The sequence below is a fragment of the Triturus cristatus genome, chromosome 7 (genome assembly GCF_964204655.1).
Source record: "Triturus cristatus chromosome 7, aTriCri1.1, whole genome shotgun sequence".
Taxonomy (NCBI): domain Eukaryota; kingdom Metazoa; phylum Chordata; class Amphibia; order Caudata; family Salamandridae; genus Triturus; species Triturus cristatus.
Window position 1 is genome coordinate 1,775,453,528 of NC_140590.1, and position 23,800 is coordinate 1,775,477,327.

The 23,800-nt window shown below is 42.6% G+C and overlaps 1 protein-coding gene across 3 annotated transcripts in view; it reads right to left on the reverse strand.

Moving 5' to 3' along the window:
* Positions 1-23,800, reverse strand: part of LOC146813071 (rap1 GTPase-activating protein 1-like) — a 267,450-nt gene that overhangs the window by 13,114 nt on the left and 230,536 nt on the right. For all 3 annotated transcript variants that reach the window (XM_085620062.1, XM_085620063.1, XM_085620061.1), the window contains exons 18-22: positions 17,384-17,521; positions 13,884-13,987; positions 6,066-6,185; positions 982-1,108; positions 133-235 (exon numbers count right to left, since the gene is read on the reverse strand). In XM_085620062.1, the coding sequence (XP_085476188.1) occupies positions 133-235; positions 982-1,108; positions 6,066-6,185; positions 13,884-13,987; positions 17,384-17,521 (592 nt within the window). The remainder of the gene's footprint in view (positions 1-132; positions 236-981; positions 1,109-6,065; positions 6,186-13,883; positions 13,988-17,383; positions 17,522-23,800) is intronic.

Genomic DNA, 23,800 nt, shown 5'->3' on the forward strand with positions numbered 1-23,800 from the left:
TCTGACTCTCACTGAGGAAACAAGTGTGCATTCAGGAAAAATGAAGTACCATCAGAAATACTGCAGCGTGACAATGGGGAAAACATTTAATTACCACCATCTTTATATTAACTTGTGTAGCTGTGTAGATACCTGGTGAGCTGCCATTGCTGGGGGTACAAGCGCTATCGTCAAACCACCCGCTTTGGCCAAGGGAGTCCCGCTTTGACTGACCATCTGAGGAGTTCATCATTTCCTGGGGAGGAGAGGAGAGGACAAGGGGAGAAGAGAGGGCAAGGGTAGAGGAGAAGAGAGGAGAGGGCAAGGGACAGGAGGGAAGGGAAGGGAATGGAAGGGAAGGGAAGGGAAGGGAGGGAAGGGAAGGGAAGGGAAGGGAAGGGGAGGGAAGGGGTGGGGAGGGGGACGGGAATGTTAGTCAGCTATAATTGTCAAATCATTAAATGTAAGCAGCACATGGGTGATGGAAATGCTACTGTACACAATGGAGTGTGTGGAAGGTAGACAGGGAGGACAAGATTTATTTGTTTATAGGTAAGATGAAATGGGTGAAAGGAGACATCATGGTATTGACTTTGTTGCAGTATTTTATGTGGCTGGTCGAAGAATGCACCAACCCTGGCGAGTACTTGTAATCGCCTGCAGGGACTTCATGCAGATGCTGCATCCTATATCAGGTTTTCTGTGGATCTGCCTAATCTGTACACGCTGTCCATGAGTTGTAGCCTCCAGAACTGAATCAATATCCAGGTCCTAACAATTACCTACCTGACAGCATCAAATGACTCACTTTACCTGATATAGTAACTACCTCTTCCAAACCCGCCCAAATTATCAATGAATTCCATCTTGCATTTTCACCTTGTTTGGTCAATGTTTGTTCAACAAGAGAAGAAAGAAGCTACAAGCACAGAGAGGCCAAAGCAATCAATTGAAAAGGTGACATGTGATTGAATGCACAGCAGAGACTTCCCTCAGCCTTACCCCATCATTGTCTTCCTCCTCCGATGTCTCGTTCTCCCGTATTCCACTGCAGCAGCTGCTGGCGTTGGACGAAGAGCGTGAGAGGGGCTGCATGACACAGTAACCTGATGTCTGGGTGGACAGTACCCTGAGAAATACAGTACAGATTGCAGAACCTCAGTCCATTTCCATGACATTCTTCACTTTAGAAATAGAAGAAGAGAGCACTCTAAATATATCAAGAACAGCTAGTAAGACGGAAGGTAGGCATGCAACAAACAAGGAACAGCATCCGTGAGGTAAAGTTATTCTAAAACAGAAGGTATATTCATGTTTCATAGGTGATGCTCTCCATGAGGAAATACCAGGAGCATGAGCCTCTCTTTCCATTGAGATGATAAATGAGACATTGAGCTTTGATGGGTACAAAGGTGCTGTCTGTACATCTGGCATCAACAGGACCCAGCTGGTAAGGGTGTATCTGTAAGTTTAGCATCACCAATATACATATGCAGCATATGCAGGGTGAATTTGAACATCTATCAACAGCAATCTACAACTGAACAGGGTGTATATGTACATCTAGGGTCAACAATGCACTGCTGGAAAGGGTGTATCTGTCATCTATAGTTAACAATGAACCGCTGGAACAGGTGTATCTGTACATCTAGATTTAAAAATGAACTGCCGGAAGAGGTGTATCTGTACATCTAGAGTTAACAGTGAACCGCTGGAAGGAGTGTATCTGTACATCTAGAATTAACAATGAACCGCTAGAAGGGGTGCATCTGTGCATCTAGAGTTAACAATGAACCGCTGGAAGGGGTGTATCTGACATCTGAAGTTAGCAATGAACCGCTGGAACGGGTGTATCTGTACATCTAGAGTTAAAAATGAACTGCTGGAAGAGGTGTATCTGCACATCTAGAGTTAACAATGAACCGCTGGAAGGGGTGTATCTGTGCATCTAGAGTTAACAATGAACCGCTGGAAAGGGTGTATCTGTACATCTAGAGTTAACAATGAACAGCTGGAACGGGTGTATCTGTACATCTAGAATTAACAATGAACCGCTAGAAGGGGTGTATCTGTACATCTAGAGTTAACAATGAACCGCTGGAAAAGGTGTATCTGTACATCTAGAGTTAGCAATGAACTGCTGCAAGGGGTGTATCTGACATCTAAAGTTAGCAATGAACCGCTGGAACGGGTGTATCTGTACATCTAGAGTTAAAAATGAACTGCTGGAAGAGGTGTATCTGCACATCTAGAGTTAACAATGAACCGCTGGAAGGGGTGTATCTGTACATCTAGAGTTAACAATGAACAGCTGGAACGGGTGTATCTGTACATCTAGAATTAACAATGAACCGCTAGAAGGGGTGTATCTGTACATCTAGAGTTAACAATGAACCGCTGGAAAAGGTGTATCTGCACATCTAGAGTTAACAATGAACAGCTGGAACGGGTGTATCTGTACATCTAGAATTAACAATGAACCGCTGGAACGGGTGTATCTGTACATCTAGAGTTAAAAATGAACTGCTGGAAGAGGTGTATCTGTACATCTAGAGTTAACACTGAACCGCTGGAACGGGTGTAGCTGTACATCTAGAGTTAACAATGAACCGCTAGAAGGGGTGTATCTGTACATCTAGAGTTAAAAATGAACTGCTGGAAGAGGTGTATCTGTACATCTAGAGTTAACACTGAACCGCTGGAACGGGTGTAGCTGTACATCTAGAGTTAACAATGAACCGCTGGAAGGGGTGTATCTGACATCTGAAGTTAGCAATGAACCGCTGGAACGGGTGTATCTGTACATCTAGAGTTAAAAATGTACTGCTGGAAGAGGTGTATCTGCACATCTAGAGTTAACAATGAACCGCTGGAAGGGCTGTATCTGTACATCTAGAGTTAACAATGAACAGCTGGAACGGGTGTATCTGTACATCTAGAATTAACAATGAACCGCTAGAAGGGGTGTATCTGTACATCTAGAGTTAACAATGAACCGCTGGAAGAGGTGTATCTGTACATCTAGAGTTAGCAATGAACTGCTGGAAGGGGTGTATCTGACATCTAAAGTTAGCAATGAACCGCTGGAACGGGTGTATCTGTACATCTAGAGTTAAAAATGAACTGCTGGAAGAGGTGTATCTGCACATCTAGAGTTAACAATGAACCGCTGGAAGGGGTGTATCTGTACATCTAGAGTTAACAATGAACCGCTGGAACGGGTGTATCTGTACATCTAGAATTAACAATGAACCGCTAGAAGGGGTGTATCTGTACATCTAGAGTTAACAATGAACCGCTGGAAGAGGTGTATCTGTACATCTAGACTTAACAATGAACTGCTGGAAGGGGTGTTTCTGACATCTAAAGTTAGCAATGAACCACTGGAACAGGTGTATCTGTACATCTAGAGTTAAAAATGAACTGCTGGAAGAGGTGTATCTGCACATCTAGAGTTAACAATGAACCGCTGGAAGGGGTGTATCTGTACATCTAGAGTTAACAATGAACCGCTGGAACGGGTGTATCTGTACATCTAGAATTAACAATGAACCGCTAGAAGGGGTGTATCTGTACATCTAGAGTTAAAAATGAACTGCTGGAAGAGGTGTATCTGTACATCTAGAGTTAACAATGAACCGCTGGAAGGGGTGTATCTGTACATCTAGAGTTAGCAATGAACTGCTGGAAGAGGTGTATCTGCACATCTAGAGTTAACAATGAACCGCTGGAAGGGGTGTATCTGTACATCTAGAGTTAACAATGAACCGCTGGAACGGGTGTATCTGTACATCTAGAATTAACAATGAACCGCTAGAAGGGGTGTATCTGTACATCTAGAGTTAAAAATGAACTGCTGGAAGAGGTGTATCTGTACATCTAGAGTTAACAATGAACCGCTGGAAGGGGTGTATCTGTACATCTAGAGTTAGCAATGAACTGCTGGAAGAGATGTATCTATACATCTAGAGTCAACAATGTACAGCTGAAAGGGGTGTGTCTGTCCATCTAGAGTCAACAATGTGCAGCTGGAAGCGGTGTATGGGTACATCTAAAGTCAATAATGTACAGCTAGAAGGGGCATATATGTAAACCAAGCATCCTCAATACACAGCTGGAAGGGGTGCATTTATATATCTATCAACAACAATATACAGCTGAACAGGGAGTATCTCACTTCCAGAATCAACAACATACAGCTGAAAAAGGTGTATCCGTACATCTAGAGTCAAAACTATACAGATGCAAAGGGTGTATCTGCAAGTCTAAGACTAGCCTCAGCAATACACAGCTATAAGGGTTGAACTTGTACATATATCAACAACGATATAAAGCTGAACAGGTCGTGGCTGAGCTTCTAGCATCAACAATATACGGCTGAACAAGGTGTATCTGTGCTTCTAAAGTCGACAATGCACCGCTGGAAGGGGTGTATCTTTATGTTTAGCCTCAGCAATAAACAGCTCAGAAGGGGTATATCTGTAAGTGATGAATCAAAAATGCACAGCTGGAAGGGGTAAACCTGTAAAACTAGCATCAGCAATACCCAGCTAGAAAGGGTGTCTGAAAGTCTATCATCAACAATACAACACTAGAAAGGGTGTGTGTGTAAGTCTAGCATCAACAATACACAGCTGGAAAGGGTGTGTCTGTAAGTCTAAGATCAACAATACACAGATGGAAGGACGTGTCTGTAAGTCTAGCATCAACGAAACACAGATAGAAAGAGTTTGTCTGTGAGTCCTGAATCAACAATACATAGCTGCAAAGGTTGAGGTGCGTCCTGTCCCTGTATGGGGAATGGTTATCCCACATTTGTAGTCATAGTTGCTGGGTCACTTGAGGTGTGATTGGTGATCCAAAGGCATAGGTAGTTTAAATGCCAGTAGTAAAGAGGGTGCTAAGAAATGACTGAGAGTAAAATATATAATCTTGTTTCTCCTGGTAGGCCAGTGAGCTTCACTCAGATGTGGTTTGTGCATATTTTGGTTGTATTTAGCATGAGTTAGCAATCATTTTCCGACTGTATATGTAGAGCACCGATGAGCAAGTAGTGGTGAACTGAGAGCTGCCTCATTTTTTACTGTCTTTTCCTTCTCTAGGCTCCATATATCTGCCTTAGCTCTGGCCACCTGTAATACGATCACTGCTCAGTACTAGGGCCAGGGGGAGGACTAGGAAATTAGACGTTCTGGGTGGGCTCTAAATTGAGAAGATCAGCAGATGTCTCCGGGAAGATCTCAGCGACAGATCTGCTATAGTGAGTGAGTACTATCAAAGTGAGGATCCTGTTTCAAGTGTGTGCACTCGAGCAGGGCACATGGGGCATCTGTACATTGTGCGGTCAGGTGCCAAACTCCTCCTAGCTGGTAAGTAGCTTTGGCTGATGGCAATTGATGGGTTGTTTTATTTTTTATATTTTTAACAAACATAACACGAATATTGCCTACTTTTTGCATCCCAATCAAGGATGTGCCAGAGGTGCAGACCTGGAAATAAAGATTACAAAATCTGACCCATGTGGCTGAAAGAAACATTTTGACACTTCCAAACTACCAAAGTACCGGACCCTAGCCCTGGAACTAACTCTAGCCATGGAACTAACCCTAGCCCTGAGCCTAACCACAGCCATCAGACTAGCCCTAGCCCTGAATCTAAAACCAGCCCTGAACCAAACCTTAGTCATGATCCAAAGACCCACCTGAAACCAACCCTAGCCTTCACCTTAGACCTACTGTAGAGCCCAGCCTAACACTATCTCTGAACCTAAAGCCAAGAGCCTAATTCTAGCTGTGAACCTAACCCTAGCCGTATTCCAATCGTAAGACTTACCTCATTACTTATCTCACCATATAATAATAATCCTTACTTGTTAAGCGCAAACATATCACCCCTTCAGGTTTCAAGGCACTGGGGGCGGTCAGGGAGATTAAGTGAGCTGTTATCACCACAATACCATGACCCAGATGACATCTTGACCATAATATTTCAAACTTCCCATTCTCGGGGTGTGCCCCCACAGGCGCCTCTCCGTCTTCAGACCTATAGATCGGGCCATTGATGAGTCGGTGGCATTCAGGACTTACCGATTCTTTCGATTTGGGATCTCAGGAGAGCTGGGGCTGGAGGAGCCGTCAGACTTCTCAAAGATACTCGAAGGGCCATCAAGGCCTTCGTGGAGCCGCTCACTAGCCTCCCCCTGGGAACTGCAGAAGGAAAAGAAGTGTCTGTAAAGTTCAGATGTCACTGGAAAATTCCAAAGCAAGTCGCGTCATATTCAGAGCACTGCAAGATTTAGCACAAGAACCCAATGGTCTTCTAGGTCAGTTGTCAACAGTAATAGCCATAGGCCCAGATTCACAAAGGTTTAGCGTCGGGTTAGCATTTCTTTTGTAACGCTAAACCTATTTGGGGATTAACAAACCAATGCTAATTAATATTAGCGGTGGTTTGTATGGAAAAGTAACGCAAAGCAGCGTGAAACACTGCCTTGCATTACTTAGCGTCAAGGGGGCGTTACATGGGTGTTACATGGGCATTCCCATGCAACCACCCATGCTTTTTGACGCTAAACCCTATCCACCAACATTAGTAGACAGGGTTTAGTGCCACAAATTGACACTGCTGGAAAGTAGGCGTTAAAAGGAGAAATGTTTTCATTTCTCCTTTCTTTTCCTACCTTGCATGCCTGCTGCACTGTGCTGCACACATACAGTAAGAAAAGGTTTCAAACTTGTCTAGCAATAGTATTTTATACAGGAAAGGTACCCTTCAGTATAAAACCTATTGTAGACTCAGGCACGCATCCTAGCACAATGGTACTACGGTGTGCGCCTGGTGCACAGCAGATGAAATCAGAGCAGGTGCTAGGGAAAGGGGAGAGCCATTTCTCTGTGAACATGGCGCTCTCCTGCTCTCTCCCTGTTACACAATGCACAGCAGAGCAGCCTTTTTGGGTTCTGGCTACGTGACATGGCACCTTTCAGAACCTGGGCCATGGAGTTCTAATTTCAACCAAATATGTCAAGTAATAGAGAAAAGGGCCAGCAGTGAAGTTCTAGCTCCAACATGAGTGAGTTCATGGTTATTCTCTTGCTCATAGAACCTTAGAGGGTTGATCAGTTTGAGACCCAAGCAGTATATAGCTGTTCCTAGAAAACAAGGAGTGGATTTACTAATATGTTGCACAATGCAGCGCAGCAAACAAAATTGCGTTATGTAAGAGGGAGGGAGCAGGTCAATGCCATATCCGCTGATATATGACACTGCGGTTCTTTTCTGCACCAGTCACACTCTTTGAGGTTCCATATCACCACACACCAGAGTACAACAGAGTGAGTGTGATGTGCATAATGTCTAACATAGGTTTTGTACTGGAAGGATACCCTTCAAGTACAATATGCTATACTAAGACATACTTTACAAGTTTTACCACTTTGTATGTCTGCGGTACAGTTCATCAGACATGGAAAGTTTGAAACATTTAGGGGGGAAAAAAAGATTTTCCTACTTTGCCCCTCCCTTAAAGAGGAGTCATTTTTGGTGCAAAGTCTTATCTATTGTTGTTTTTAAATAAAAAACCATGGAACTTAGGGTAGGATCACCCACGTACCACTCATAGACCACATCCCTCGATACAAAGTAGCACAAAGTGCCACTTTGTGTTGCATTAAGCAACTTTCCAGCGTACAAAAGTGGTGTACTGGAATCCCAAAACACTTTGCACCATTTTGTCTCACTTTGGTGACTTTGCATCTACACAAATTGTTGCTAAATCTGACCCCTAGAGATTAAAGGGCAAAGATGCACAAGTTTCTAGTCATGAATAGTGCAAACTCCCAAAGCACACCTTTAGAAATTACACCTGGGTCCTTATATATCAGTTATATACGTTGGGGGCCTATTGTAGGACTTGAGTGACATCACATAAAACTAGCAACACATGGGTCGCCAGCCACATTTTTGTGAGTCTAATAGAGGTAATTTAGGACCATTGAGCAATCCTAGACATGTATGGGAAGGCTGCTCAATTTCCATACTTACAGCCCTCCTGCACGAACCTGCAGGAGGGCGCACAAAGGAATGTCTGATTGAAAAACAGAGGGGCATATCTACAAGGAAATGGTGCAGCACGATCCTGCAGCACATTTTGCAGAGCTGTGCTGCATCATTTAAAAAATGCTGGGATGTATCGCGTTTACAACAATACCGCACACCCCTGTGTTTCCCCTTGCGCTGGCGCTAACAATAGCTGCCTAGTGCCAACATAGACACCCTTGCTCTATAGTGCAAGGGTGCCTGTGTTGCAGGGAGTGATTGTTTATGTACAGGAGGGTGTCCCTTCCTGCACACAAACAATCAATAATGGTGATTTGCTACTTCTACATGTGCTGCATTCTGTAGCACACGTGGAAGTAGCAAATGGCCATTAATTAATGATCACTTATGTGCAGGAAGGGACACCCAAAGGCATGTTGCTCTTTCTTTGGGGCATATGTACATCGTACAAGGGGATTGTGCCACTGGAATGTCACCACTTTGCATGGCTTAATGCCGCTCTGTAAATAAGGTACCCTTTAAAGCAGCTATTTCCTTGTACATATGCCCCGCACACATAGAAAAAGCAAAAACAAGGAGAAATAAAAGTATTTCTCCTAGTTGCCAATCTAATGCATGCTTTTGCATGGGGTTCATTTTTGATGGTGCCTCAAATTTACAGATATTTGTAAATCTGGGGCAGCGTCAAAAAGAAACGTGTGTTGGGGTGGAACGCCAACATCAACACCCGTTGCATGCAGAAAACTGCGTGAAAGGGTACCATATTTACAAAGCGGTGTTTGTAAATATGAGGCAGAGCATTGCGCCACCAGAAAGTCGTAAAAAGTGACATTCCAGTGGCGAAATCCCCTTGCAAATATGCCCCAGAGTTGGCTCATTCACTATACTAAATTAAGTAGCTTGTCATGCCAGGAATAATCTACATTCTAGACATCCGGCACTACCACGCAGTGTGTGGCTGCTAGATGGCGCTCCTGGATTCGGGCCCTACATATAACTACACCTGAGAGCTGAGCTGCCAAGCAAATACCAGAAAAATACAGCCTTTGGCAAGACTCTCTGTTTCTACATATGTGACAGGTCAGTTTTTAAGTTCGAGAGTCTGAAACTAAATGGACAATGTGTACCAGAAAGAGAAATTTGAAATGCGGTATCTTCTGGGGTAATATAATTTAGCTCCACCCTTTTATATTGATAAGGCCACATATATGCATGTGTACTTTTGGCCTCATGTATTTGTGTGGTACAATCATAATCAGAATACGTGGTGCACTGGTATAGAGAGTGCAGTAATGGTGTGTTTTAAAATGTGTGTGCATTAACCTTTTTCCTTTTAGGGACAACTGGACTGCCGACAACACTCATCAATAGTACACCCCTGTCTTGTTCCACGCATAGTACTGAACCAGTCCGTTAGCTCCCCATTTACTAAACCCCTAGCTCTAGGTGAGCGATATAGAAGTTGGACAGCTTTTGTTAAATTGTGGGGGAATCCGAAAGTCTTCAGAGTCTCCCAAAGATAAGGCCAATGAACCTGATTGAACACCTTAGCGGCGGACTGGTTCAGTATTATGCGAGGAACAAAACAGGGGTGTCCCCTGTCCCCCCTTTTATTTAATGTTTATATTGAACCGTTAGCTGCATTGATCAGACAGGATACGTCTATCACCCCATTTAGATACGGAGATTTTAGGGTTAAAGTAGCCCTATACGCAGACGACCTCATGCTGTACACTCTGAACCCCGAAAAGGCTATTCCCATATTGATGGCTAAAGCAGAGCTTTTTGGAAAGGTATCACGGTACAGAGTAAATAAAGATAAAACTGAAATAATGGAGTGGAACCAACCAACACAGACTTTGGGGCAAAGCCACAAATGCGCTATCTGGGTATCACAATTACGCAGAAAGTAGCTGATGTGACCACTGTTAATTGGAGGAAGACCAGCCAGGAGGTAGGGAGGTTGTTGGTCAGGTGGGCAGATCTCCCCCTTAACCTTTATGGTCCGGACAACCTTATCAAGATGATTGTTTTGCCAAAGGTCACTTTCCTCTTTAATTCTATACCACTATCATTTGACAAAGGGGAGATAGCAAAGCTACAGGGTAAGATTGGTAGTTTTATTTGGGCCTCGAAGGGCCCCCGTATGTCGTGGAAAAGATTAAGGAGAAGGCTGGAGAAGGGGGGGAAGGTTGGCACTTCCTGACCTGTTGGCATATGGCCATGCTTTCCACTTCAAGAATTTTCGGATGTTGTTAAATAAACCTGACGAATTTGCAATAGGTATTTTCTATGGGGCAATGCTTAGTGAGTTGAGGGAGGGACAAGGGCAATTCCTTTTTAAGTTCGGAGATCCAACATTTTTTAAGAACGTAAGACTGAAGATTTTGTTGCAGGCAGTGAAAACTTGAGTCCTTATGCAGAAAAAAATAGGAGTATCTTATTATTCTGCTAATGCCCCAATATGGGGCTCTCCAGGAACCCCAGACTGTTTAAATGATCTGCTTAGCCTACCATTGAAGCATGCAGGAATTTCCCGTTGGGGCGATCTGAGGATGGGAACTGACTTGGTTAGTTGGGAAATTCTGAGCCTATGCACACGGGGTCAATTAACCAGATTCAAATTTTATCAACTTTCTGCCTGGTGGGCTACTCAAGACTGGGAGGAGCAGAGGGACGATTCCTGGTTAAACCAAGCAATGAAAGTTGGTACTATTAAGAAGGAGGTCGCTCTGTGGTATCGAATCCTGCTGGAAGCAGAGGATGACCCGGAGAAGGATATTCAAAAGCTCTGGGGTGATGAATTAGCAAACGTAAATCCGAGTGAGGCCTGGATGGCTTTGCATTGCTCCGGGAGGTAGTTAAACCTGCCTTTCTTAAACGCAATCACTTTTTTACTCTTTATAGGGTATATTGGTCCCCAGCAAAATTAGCAAAGCTTTCAGGAACACAGTATGTTTGTCCAAGATGTCAAGATCCCTGAGCAGACGACCTTCACATGTTTTTAACTTGCCCAGAGATTACCAAATTTTGGAGTGAACTCTGTAAATTTTTGTCAGATGTCACAGGCGTACAGGTAAGGGTAAGTCCTTTACTTGTATTCTTTGGAAGATGCCAAGGCAGTATCTCCGCTACAAACAAGAATGCTACAAGACTCATCTTTTATGTGATCTTATTGTGGAGACGTGAGATTTGTAGAGCATGAAAATCAGGTGTCCCACCCCCTTTCTCGGAATGTAAAAAGAACATTATATCTACAAGTCAACAGGACATGGCATGTGACCCCCGTAGTTGGGAAAAAATATGGGCTATGTTGGTGGATTGGTGTCAAAAAGCTGGGGTCCAATGATTAAGCCATTAAATAGCTGCAGGTCCTGTTCCCCTTTTTTTGTACGGCATACCAGAGAAGGGTGGAAGTGGAAACAGCTTGATTTCTTGAGTTGAACGACTCCATCCTTGGCCGGTCCCCGGCAACGGAAAGGGAGTATTGCCAACAAGTAAATTGACAGATTGAGGACAATTGTTTTTTTTTTAAACACATCAATAGGCTCAGATTGTAAGGGGGTGTGTGCTAAAATGTGTTTTAATACAGTGCATTTGCCAAGGGTTAGAAAAGAATGAATCATGTGTGTGTTGGTGTCATTACTATAATGTGGTCAGTTGTTGTTTCAATTAATAAAAGTGTGTCCACGTGAGAAAATACAATATATATGAATAACTTTGCATGTTTTTGATGTATTTACAGGAATATATGTGTGTTGCACAATTTATATGCCTTGGAAAGTAACTTGCTAAGTTACTGTGACTGTGGGTCATAAGCTTACAGTTGGGACATTTAAAACTGAACGTGAAAGCTGGTTTGATATGTTTCTTTTCTTTTGCAGGTGGAGACCAAAGCAATCTTAGCTAGTGAAGGAACATTGACTTTTTAAGATAGTGAGGCGAGGAAGAACTGGCAAGGTCAATTACATTTGATGAGGGAACAAAGGAGTGCTACCAGTTGGCGATATCTATCAAAGCAAGGAATTCAAGGACGCTTGAGAAGCGGAGACTGGGAAATGGGAGTACAGTACAAGGTGCTGGAACTCTTCATGGGAAATGGAAATAACAGGTTGAATTATGTGAGGTCATATGCCGCAAATTTTATGTGTGTGACTATGAGAGGTGCAGATTTTCACTGACTTCTGATTGTGTGGTTTTATGCTATACATGATCTTTTGTTTACGGGACTTCTACTAAGGTTCTGAGGCTGACATCTTTCCTTGCTTCGTATCAATAGGATTTCCTCTATTGTAGTTTAGTGTAGAGATAGGTAGATACTGCAAATCTTTTCCATGTATGGAGAGAAGGGTCGAAACCATTCCGCCACCCATTCGATTTTATTCTTAATTTTGTATTGAGATCACAGAGATTTTGATTTGTTCTTTGTTGCTAAGAACCAATATTGTATGTCTATTTGGCCTTCCTTTAATAATTGTGTACATCTACAGCATGTTTTTGCAATTGATTTATATTACTCTGAGTTTGGAATAAATCCTTTTTTCAACTTCAAGATGCAGACTCCGAATTTCAATGTGCTGTCAGAATGGTCACAGTGTTTCTGAGATTTAAAATTGCCAGTAAGCCCTTTTACTTTCAGGCTACAAAAAGAGGCCATTGATTAAAAGAAAGTGAAGGATGGCACCCGAGCTTTCTCACTTCCAAATCCAGTTTTCAAAGCATAATGTGTATGACTTTTTACATGGAGATCTTTTGCACCATTGGACATGTTTTGCTTTTGTTCTGACCTGATTATAGAAAGTCTATCTTTCTCTGGGGTTTCCTAGCTCTTGTGTCAAGATGGTGCAGGGCCCTGCTGTATCGCTGATGATGTGTGCAGAGAGATAAAGCTAATTCTTTCTGATATTTATAGAACGCCATTGAATGCCCAAGTTACGTATATGCTGTTATGCTTTATGTAGCAGCACCCCAGCTCACCCTGCTTCTGAACTGAAACCCATCCTGGATTGCCCCTCTTCTAGATCTGGAGAATTGAGTTGTCCCTCCTTTGTGTCTTAAATTGTACATTGTCATAGATCAGGTCCTAGGCATTCTCTAGTACAGCTCTCTTTGAGATTCTAGAATGGGATTCCCTCTGGTTTCAGGTAGGGCTGGGCGATAAATTCTGCTCTGCTGGGGGTGATCGTGGAGTTTTGCACACTCTGAATTCGGGCAAAACTCTAGAGTTTTTTCTCATGCGCGGCTTGTCAATGGTAAGCTGGAGAGCACCAGCAAGAATTGGTGTCCCCTAGCACTATTTTTGGGCGCTAGGGCGACATCCTGTGAGATTTTCTCAATGCGAGCGGCCGCTACCATCCATGTTGAGAAAGCTGCTGCTCAAGTAGAAAATCTAGTTGAGTGGCAGCAAAGAAGCAGCACCCTTTGGCACGCACGTGCTGCAGTTCGCAATGATTTTGCAGCGTGGAACAAACTCAAGTCACAAAAAATCAGCGCAACATGCTGATTCCACCCACTCATCGAACTCCTTGGAATCTCACAGAGTTTTCAGGTAACTCTGTGGAATTCTGCAGACTGAAACTCAGCGAGTTACGCCCAGCCCTAGTTTCAGGATGGCCTTTTCCATTCCTGGCTTTAAAGTGAGCTAACACATTTTGGGTTTTGATTCTGAAGTGTTGTTTTATAAATTTCAATTGTCTTCTCATTTTTTTAATGTAATGATTTTATAAAATGTGTAATTGTTTTTTGATTCACTTAAAGTTTGAGCTGTCTGTTTTGCAACCCTTCTGGACCCAAAAGATGGATCTGGACCTGTAGGGAACTGGAAAACAAAATCAAGGATATCCTACCTTCCCTCCTCCTGAATGTTCTCTATCCCGATGGCGCTGCTCCGCCGTCCACGCAGGCGGCTTCCCCTGGACCTTGATGGGCTTCTGCTGGGGAGAGCAAAGGACTACACACAAGAAAACAGGAAATGGAGTGCAACAATTAACCCAGGCATCCGGGGGATACATTTTCTAACTTGATTTTATCAATTTGTAATTCAGGGCATCCATTCTATGTCCAATAAGGTTGGGACCATGGCAGATGATCAGGATAACACACACAATTGTGTTGGTCGCTCAACAGGGTGTTAGAAGTATGTTTCCTGCTGCATCACAAATATCTCAAGAGATTGAATGAGAACTCCTCAAACACAATTTTTTGTTAAAACGTTCATTAAAACCCCTTTCTTCTAGCAGATATGGCTACCCCTCCCTATGTTTTCCTCAACTCTACTTCTTTCCTTCGGAAATTCTTCCACGTCTTTTTATAATGGATTAACTTTAATCTCTCATCATGCACAATGCTGTAGTTTATAGTTTAAAAAATGCAAAAAGAACTATTGATGGACAGAATGCAGAACAATGTAATACATTCACCCCAGTACAGAGATCTGGGCCTAAATCCATTGTTTTTTTGCTCACCATGCCATTCCAGTTTGGATCCAGCCATATGCAAATCAGTCTTGACCCTGTGCCCAATGAGTTATGGTCAACATAGAAAAAAGCTGTTTTACTTCTATAAGGCCTAACTTCGTCCTGCTGAGAGAGAAGGAGTTAGAACCTTATTTAGAGTTTGGAGGTTGGGCCACGGTTGGGCCATGGTTGGGCCACTGTGTCGCCAACATTATGAATGTCTCATCCTCTGTAGCTTATGGCACTTGCAATACGTCAGACAGGATATCAGCCAGGTTTTGACAGAGTATCCCTTCCACTAAACTCAAGGTGAGGTTGTGAGTCTAAAATCAGTGGCTTCCTGGACAGCATACACAGCATGAGTAGATAAACCCCCTTTGTCCTTATCTTCTAGAATTCCTTTTGCAGAGTAGTAAGCTCTTTCCATTCATCTAAGGCTAAGGACATAGACCCTAACTACATACCACACGTTTAGCAGCTTGTTTGCCACTATATTGTGGTCGAAATATTGGTCAACAAAACATTGCATCAACTGTATCGCCTACATCGCCTATGACTACATTGTGAAAGTAAGTATATGCTCACTGTACTTAACTCCACATCTTGCATCTAGACTTATGTTACAATATAGTGTTAGAGCTAATCTAGTGGATGCAATATTTTAGTAGGTTCTCAATTTCACTAACCAATACAAAACATATAGGGGTGTGTACACATGTACTTTATTGTATTCATCAGACTGCTTATGGATTTCCCTACAGGGATCCATGCGTATTGTTCCTAGAAAAATACCCACTCTAGATTGCTGGAGGGGGTTACACCAGGTAAGGGTCTTTTAAGTCCACTTTAAAGGCAGCAATCACTCATTTGGACCCTACAGATAAGCCTTGAGTACTCAAAGAGATGAGGCAGTGAGTGGTCTGGAATGGGGTGAGACAGCATGGGAAGTGAATCATCATGGTCCTTATCATTCAAGTCAGGAAGGACGCCATGTAAACCCAACTGCTTGTCAACATCCCCAGAAGCTCCCTGCTATCCAACTTCTTAATATTGCCATGAGTTCCCACTGGCAACAGGAGTCTCATAGGTTCAGGCATCAGCCACAGCACCTCAGAACATTGTGGTGGTCTTCTGACTTGGAGGACCTCTAGACCTGGCTGCAAGCCAGCTGAGTGTACTGACAATACAGGATGAACAGCAACTGAGCTTCCTAAGAGGAAATTCAAATATACCCACCGCTGAATAAATTATTGTTAAATCAGGTCAGCTTCTGCGCAAGAAAATCAGAGCCATGTTCATTCAACTAAGTTTATCAATACTAAAATCTATGCATTGCCACGTTCTGTTTAGAAGTTCCACAGCACCCATAGTAAGAGCTTCTCCTACCTAGAAAAGGACAGATGTGGCCCTCTGCAGGTTGCACGTAGATACAGGGATGTAGGCTTCGGGCATGCTTTGACCTTTTCAGCCTATTTCTCACTAAGGGTAAGAAATATGAGGCTGCAGTGTTAAGGTCTCAGCTTTGACTTTTAGAGCGGAAACTCATTAGAAGACTCATTAGGCTTGTCAATGTTTGAATGCTATCGCTCATTGTCTAGGCAAAAAAATACCTCTACTGGTTTGAAGAGACTAGTTCTTGATTCTTTACATTATGAGGTGATTCATTTTAGTTGATACGCCCATTACAACTTGTTGTTTGATGCCATTCCATTGACTGTGCCTTCCTGGTTGTGTGTCGGGGCTTCCTCTGAGTGCTTTAACAAAGTGTGACTACTTTAAGCAGCCAGCAACTCAGAGACTGAGGGGCATGTTTTCAGCAAAAGTGGCGGAGCGTGGGTTAGCTCCAAAATAGCTAATGCCGCACTTCAGCACTTTAGAAATGCAGAGATGCATCATATTTACAATAATATGGTGCACCCCTGTGTTTTCCCTGCTCTGGCTCTAAATTCAGCTGTCTAGCGCCAATGCAGGTGTCTGTGTTGAGGGAATGATTGTTCATGTGCAGGAAGGTGTGCCTTCATGCATATAAACAATCATTCATGGCATTTTGCTGTTTCTATATGGGTTGCACAATGCAGTACACATAGAAACAGCAAAATCGAGGAGAAATTAAACATTTATCCTCATTTTGCCATATTAAGACCATGTTTTCCCTGGTCTTAATTTTGGCACTGCCCCAATTTATGCCACCCTTGTAAATATGGGGCAGCATAAAAATCAGTGGGTGTTGCGGCAGAACGGCCACCTCAACACTCATTGTCCACCCTTTTCACAATAAGTATAGCGTGAAAGGGTGCCTTATTTCCAAGGCGGTGTTAAGCTACATTAAGTAGCTTAACGCCACCTTGTAAATAAGGCAAAGCCCTTTCGCCACAGGAACCTCTGTAAATGTGATGCTCCTGTGGCGATAGGGACTTGTAATTATTCCCCTGAATATCTTCTTAGCTCATGTCTCCATAGTGGGAATCTTTTCCCATACATGGCAAAATGAGAACCAACACGATTGTTTACGTTGCGCATGCTGGGTCAACACAATGTGTTACTAATCTCTCGGTTAAATTCATCTGCTATTCCTGTGTTGTGTGCAAGATGGCTTCTTCTTGCCACTGATCTTTGTATGCAGTGCTGTATGTGGATACTCTCAAATACCATACCAAGAGCCATTGAAGTGGTTTAAGAATTCATTTTCAGTGGGTGGTGATAATGAAGAGCGGGCTTGGAGGCTTGACTGGTAAACATCACAATAGAAAGAGACACTAGAAAACAATTATGTGGTGAAAGTCTGGAGATACACTCAACTACAAAGGGGTGGATGCAAGCCCAACATGAAAGGAGGTAAGAAAGACAGTGAGGCATGGAGAATCACAAGAGGGCGGAACGGAAAGACTTACCGCAGCAATTGCCTTTGGTCCCTCTGCAACACTGTGGGTGAGCACAAGGCTGGCCACTGCTGGACGGGATTGAGAAGGGGGTTTCTTCAGGGTGATCCCCAGCGTATCTAAGCTCTGACTGCGTCCGCGGATCACTCTCTGGACAAACATAAGGAGAGACAGACAGACAGACAGACATGTAGGAAGAAAGCACCAAAGTTGGAAGTGGGGAGAAGGAGATGGGAAGAGATTGACCAAGAGAGACAAATACATTTGGAAACGTGCAAACCACAGAGGAAGAGGAGAGACAGCAGAGTGAAAAAGACACATAGATATACACTACAAACAAGGGGACAGCAGTTTTAAGGAAGAAGACACTTTCTCAGTGACATCAGCACTGTATCCATGCTCTCCCTGTATTAGATAGACAGACAAACTTTGCAAAGAGAAAAAAATGGATGGAAACCTAATTAAAACAATAAAAATAATATGGGTGCAAAGAGCGAGAGAGACAAAAAGTTGCTCACCACTACAAATAAAAAGGAAGAGCGAGAGAATGGTACAGAGGGAGAGGTGGAGAAGTGGACATAGAACAAGAAAGAGAGGTGTTCAGTCAAGCCTTCTCCAGAAATGGTGTAGGAGACTCATGCTTTGGTCTAAAGGCCTGCTCACATGCGCAAGAGGAGAGAAGCCGCTCATTTGGTTTTTCAACATGTTTCTTGATAGAAGAAAGAAGCAGAAACAGAAAGTGGGGTGACAGTGTGAAGTCAGAGACACATATGGGAACGTGGAGGGACAATTTAGGAGACATGAAGAGAAAACCCTCATACATGCTATTTTAAAGCTCTTATGAGCATCATTTGTAATTGAAATAAGACTTAATTTTTGATTGCAATGGACTGGATAAAGTCGGTATTAAAGATTTTCACAGTATAAAAATTGTAAAATTTTAAATGATATGTAAACAGAATGCGGGTTAGACCCATGTGTTAAAGGTCAAGGAAGAACCATAGAGAGTTGGAGGTGTTGATAGACTAGCCCATCCCCAGCAACCATCATGACGTCAAGATGGGCTTGACGCGCCACCCAGATTCAATCCAATTCAAATCCAACCACAAAGAACATGGAGGATCAAGCCATGAAGCTGCTGGGCCCGCAATGTGTTGGCATACTGGGAAAGGCCGGCAGGTCTTCAAGGAGGCTTTCAAAACCCAACCAATCTCCTCTGAGAGCAGTGCATTCCCTTGAGGACGGGTCTGGCCCCCATCAAGCATTATAAGGCCTCAACAGCAACAGAATAAGCGAGGTCAGGCAGGACGAGAACCTGACTCCACAGTGATGCCTGGGAGGACACAACTTCAGATTTATCTACAGGCAGTTAAGGAATCTGACATGTCTTGCTCTTTACAAAACCAAATTCATAAACAATTGAATAAAGATACACATGTTGCAAAGAAGCAAATGCAGTTATATTTAGGCAAACCTAGGCTGCTGAGATGAGACATAAAGAAGCAATACATAAAAAAGTTGATCATTGAGAGAAATATCGGTAGTGGCAAGGGGACAGACAGCCCATGAGAAACAAGAAGGTGAAAAGGATGAAATAATGTTAAGCTGGCAAGGGAAATAGATTATTTCCACACAGATAAAATATCGTTCAAGTGAGAGATTTAGTTTTACCAATTCACAAGTACAGTGCCATCTACATATGCAGTTACCCGAGAGATGGTGACAAGGTATGCTGCAACACAGATTTATGTCCAGATGATTGCAACAAGAAGAGAAATGGCATATATCATCCCACTGAAACAATCCCATGGTACTCCTTGATTCAGGTTGCTTTAGGCCTGTGACAGGACTCCTCAAACACAAACATCTATTGTATATGCTTAAATTAAACAGCAATGGAGGTAGGCTTTGACCATACCCAAACCCTCATTTATTTTAGTGTAACAGTTGTAATAGATGATGATGATGCAATCTTAAGAATTTGGTGACTGTCACATTCAGAAATACAGAGTTTATTGTAAAGTATAATCCTTAGAGAACTCCTACCTCCCCAAATCTACTGTAGTCAGAAGTCTTAGTGCTCGTGCTCCTGACGCTGATTTGTGACGTGGCATTTGACTTCCAGCTGGTAGCACTTCAAAAACTTTTTTTACAATTGAATTTGTAAATACTGCTGTACCTAGTGCTTATAGGGAAAAATAATTTGCTGCAACTGGTATCACTCTTGACAAAGAAATTGCTTCGCCCTTTAACTTCATACTCATTGTACTCTGCTACCCAAGATACATATGGTCAAAATTACCGAAGGGTTCAAAAACCACAAGGGTGTCTTGAATCTTCTAGTTTGTGATCTTGAATAAAAACAGCTTTTAGTTGTTTACTGTCAAAGTGCAATTTGGACAAAATCAATTCTTACAGCGGGTTTTGGGTCAGCCCATTGCTTACCATTGGTTTGCCTTATTGTTAATTGCTTGCTTCTTACCCAATGGCTTTTCTTCCTGTTCTTGTGTTTGTCCCTCTTGTTTTGACAGTTCACTCTATGGAAGTGCATGTGTTTTCTTGCCCTCTCCCCTGTGTGGGGCAACACGCTCCCCACATACCCAGCTCTGACTTTGGTCTTTGTGTAGCGCCCCCACATCAAGTTTGTTATATTCCCTACTCCATACCGCCCAACTGTTTTTCTATTATTATTTAATCCATCCACCCCTTCTCTGTTGCGGCATTTCATTTACCTTATTAACCTCCACCCCTGTCCACTCCACCATTGCACCCCTGCCCTTCTCAGCTTGTGTGCTTTTAATAGTTTGCTGCTGATACTTGACTGTCATTTGTCATGTTCTTATTTGAATTCTACAGAAAACTGCATGCTTTCTGGCTGTCTTGTGTATATGTACTTGTGTCATCACCTATGCCTCTGTCTCTGACACTTTTGTCCTCCCCATTCACAATCTGGAAATCACTTGCCTGCAATCTGTAAGTCTTCTGAGCTTCCACTACCCTACCTATTGACCCCACCAATCACTTTCAGGTACTAACACCCCCCAACACCACTAGCAATAACTTCTAACTCCCTCTTCATTCACCACAAACAAATCCATATAAGGGTTTCTTCTGGGAACTCGATAACCAGCAACCGATAAAGTAATCACTAATCATGGGCTCAAGAGTAGTGCTCTACTTCCCAATAAGGGCTTTAATGCCTCATTAGGCATAGTAGGTGCTATATAAATGCAGTTACAACCCAATACAAGATATATGAGTTCACCAGCACCCTGCTTCTAAGTCTGTTGTGAGTTTACTCAGTTGAAATGGAAGAAACTAATAGAATATGCAATTTTTCGCACCCTCTTCAACACATCCAAAGTGTCAGGAAGGTCCATGCTGGCAAATTTCACATTCCATGGATGGCACCTTTGGTTAAATACTTAGAGACATCTCCCCAGTCCTATATGTTTGATCCATGTCAGGGGAATCCCTGATCGGGCTGTTACGTGTCTTGACATCTAACATCAGAGGGGGTGTGCAGCACAACTTCAGATGGTAACATCTTAAAGTCTAGGCTTGATTACATCATTTCAGGCTCGATAACTCCTATGCATTATGATACTTTGAACCCACTTCGCATCGAGTAAAACACTGTCTTATTCTTTATAGTCAAATACTGCTTATGCCCTAAAGATATCTTCAGACAGCAGCGTGTTGTTGCAATTTCCGTTCATTGGAGAAGTCTTATCATTTCACCTTGTCTTAATTGTGCCCCTCACACCACTCAGTTCCTTGGTAAAATATGTATGCTGCCAGTGCCTCACTCTGACAACCCTCTAATAAACATCTATTCAACATCACAGAGGATACTCATTGCAATTTCTTGTAATGACATCATGACTTTCAGGTCTGAAACCTCATTACTTTCAATCTAGGTAACATTTGTACTTTGTGAATCTTTGAGTACAACACCAAAACCTGTTTTATTCTTTCCAGTCGAATACCATATGAGATTTACTAGACTCCTAGATCTCATTTGCAAGACTAAATGCCAAATTTTGTGACCACAAAATCAATTGTTGTGGGGGACCCCATTCTGAATGAACAGCGGCTAAGAAGGATTCGGAGAAAGGCTTTTCGTCCCTAACACAATCACAATTTTCACATATTAAGTCATTGGAGTGTCACTGAACTACTGTGGCAACTCCCTTAAGTGGTCTTCCTGAGAACTCAAGAAGCATTGTGTGGGACTACCATTGATTCACTTCTGTTGTCACAAGGCAAGCTAAAAGTTACTTGGGTGAGAATCTAGTACCAGAGCATATCTTTAGTCACCAGAAGTGAACTTGCCAGGGGCAAATGGAAGCACTGGCCCGAGTGTTGACTAACACAATTGGAATTTTCCTTCTTGCAGTGGGATTTTTATAGAAACCAATTCAATCATTGGATCCCAGAACTTGCAAGATAACTATGTCCAGTCATCGCATGATGCTATTTTTTAAACTCAATCTAAAGGAAGAGCTTTGAAAGAGATAGATGACAGTGATCTTAACTTGACGGACTTGTAGGAGCATTAGATTTAAGATGTCTCGTATTGTAGTTTAGAATGACGGACAGCCTATTGCCGCTCAATTGACTTTACTGTTCTGTTTTAGATTAAGTACAATTGGGGCTACGACATCCATGGCACATTGTAAGGGCTGCAAGACTGAAGGGTTCTACTAGGTCACCGTCCACATGCAACCATACTCCTATTGGCGCAGAGGTCCTAATCTTTTGAACATTGGGTGGAACATTCATCCAGGATTAAGCAATTCCACCAGTATGGCACATATGAATGTGGGATGCTGATAAAGTAGCATTATTAACTTGAGTTGCTTCATTTACCCATTTGACCCTTGACAATTTTATCTGTTAATGTCTTTTCATTGTGATCTAGGACTTGATGGCCCCTTGAGCTCTGCGCCAGGGTTACAAATGAGGCATGATACCTGACATTTGTGGGTAAGTCCTTATACATCTTTTGTAGCACAATTCTGAGTTTCTATAGGTTTTTGCACCTCGTTAACACACATGGTCGAGGTTCTAGGTTACTGATAGTTATGACAGACTGACTTAAGTTCCAGGAATAAACACAGGTCCTACAAATAAAACATTATAGGATGAGTGCTACAGTGTATCTTATCAAAGATAACTTATGCTGATGTTGTTTTGAAACATGTCTTTTTTTTAGGTAAACTACCAGTGGATCCCTAAAAACGTGGACTTCCACAACGACCACTGATTCTGAATAAAACAACTAGTTTCATTTCGCTGAATTTATATTTTGTCTTGCACATACCCTTGCATAAGCTACCATATAAGGTCCTGAAGAAGGCCGCTACACATTTGTCGAGGGTATCAGGCTGAAACATGTCGACCGATTATTCACTCTATGGCAGGTTGAATTCCTTCCTGCTCTAGCTTGGTTTTTATTCCTAGCACAGAGACACCCCAATAATGTTTATTGCATACCCTGGAGCACGTATTGCCCTATTTTTCACACTTTCACTTTTTGCTCCGAACCCTCACCACACTCAGTTCATCCAAAGTAATTAGTTTACCTCTCTCCTCATAAACACCTCTGAGCTCCTCCCTTTTAGAGAGGGGTTTGTAGCCTGCATCATGACTAGGTTCATGATGCGAGGAGTTACCCTTGATGAAGCATGCCACTTCTGGGTGGGTGAGGGAAACCGTCCTATTAAAGGAGCACCAGGGGTTTTGTTTGGTCATTGAATAGGGGAGTAAACCCTTGTGGGTCTCTAAATCTCCTCTGGCCCTCTCAGCTTTTGATTGAAAACTCCATTTAAACCCGAAGGTCAGCTTCAGAATTATTGTCGATTCTAGGCATGCATGAATAAATAAGTAAATGAATGAATTAACAAATGAATCAATGTCAATTTCTGGAGTACATTTTTCTAATTAACTCAACTTCGAGCTCATCACCCCAAGATAAAATGGAAGCGATATAGGGGAAGTGTTTTCGCTATCAAACATTATTCACCACACCTGAGTCAAAATAGACTGTGCCAAAAAAGCAGACTTCCAACAATAAATCCGGGTCTCCCTATGTACACACCTGACTATGTGAAGTATTAGCGTGTAACTAACGTCTTAATAACAGACACACTTAAAAAGGTATGCTAGTTTCTAATATGTGAATCCAGCAAAATATGTCATCTATCAAATTTTAGGGTTCACCATTGTGTGCTTTAAGTCTGCTTTTTCCAGCTATCCTCCCTCATATGCAGACAGAGTAACAAACCTGATGGAAAATCAAATGCACTATAGAAAATATATCAGAGAGTTGACATATTATTGTAATTCTCCCTTTGAACACATGAGCAATCACCCACCAGAATCTTGAATCTAACATCCACTGATAAAGTCAAACATTCAATCTCC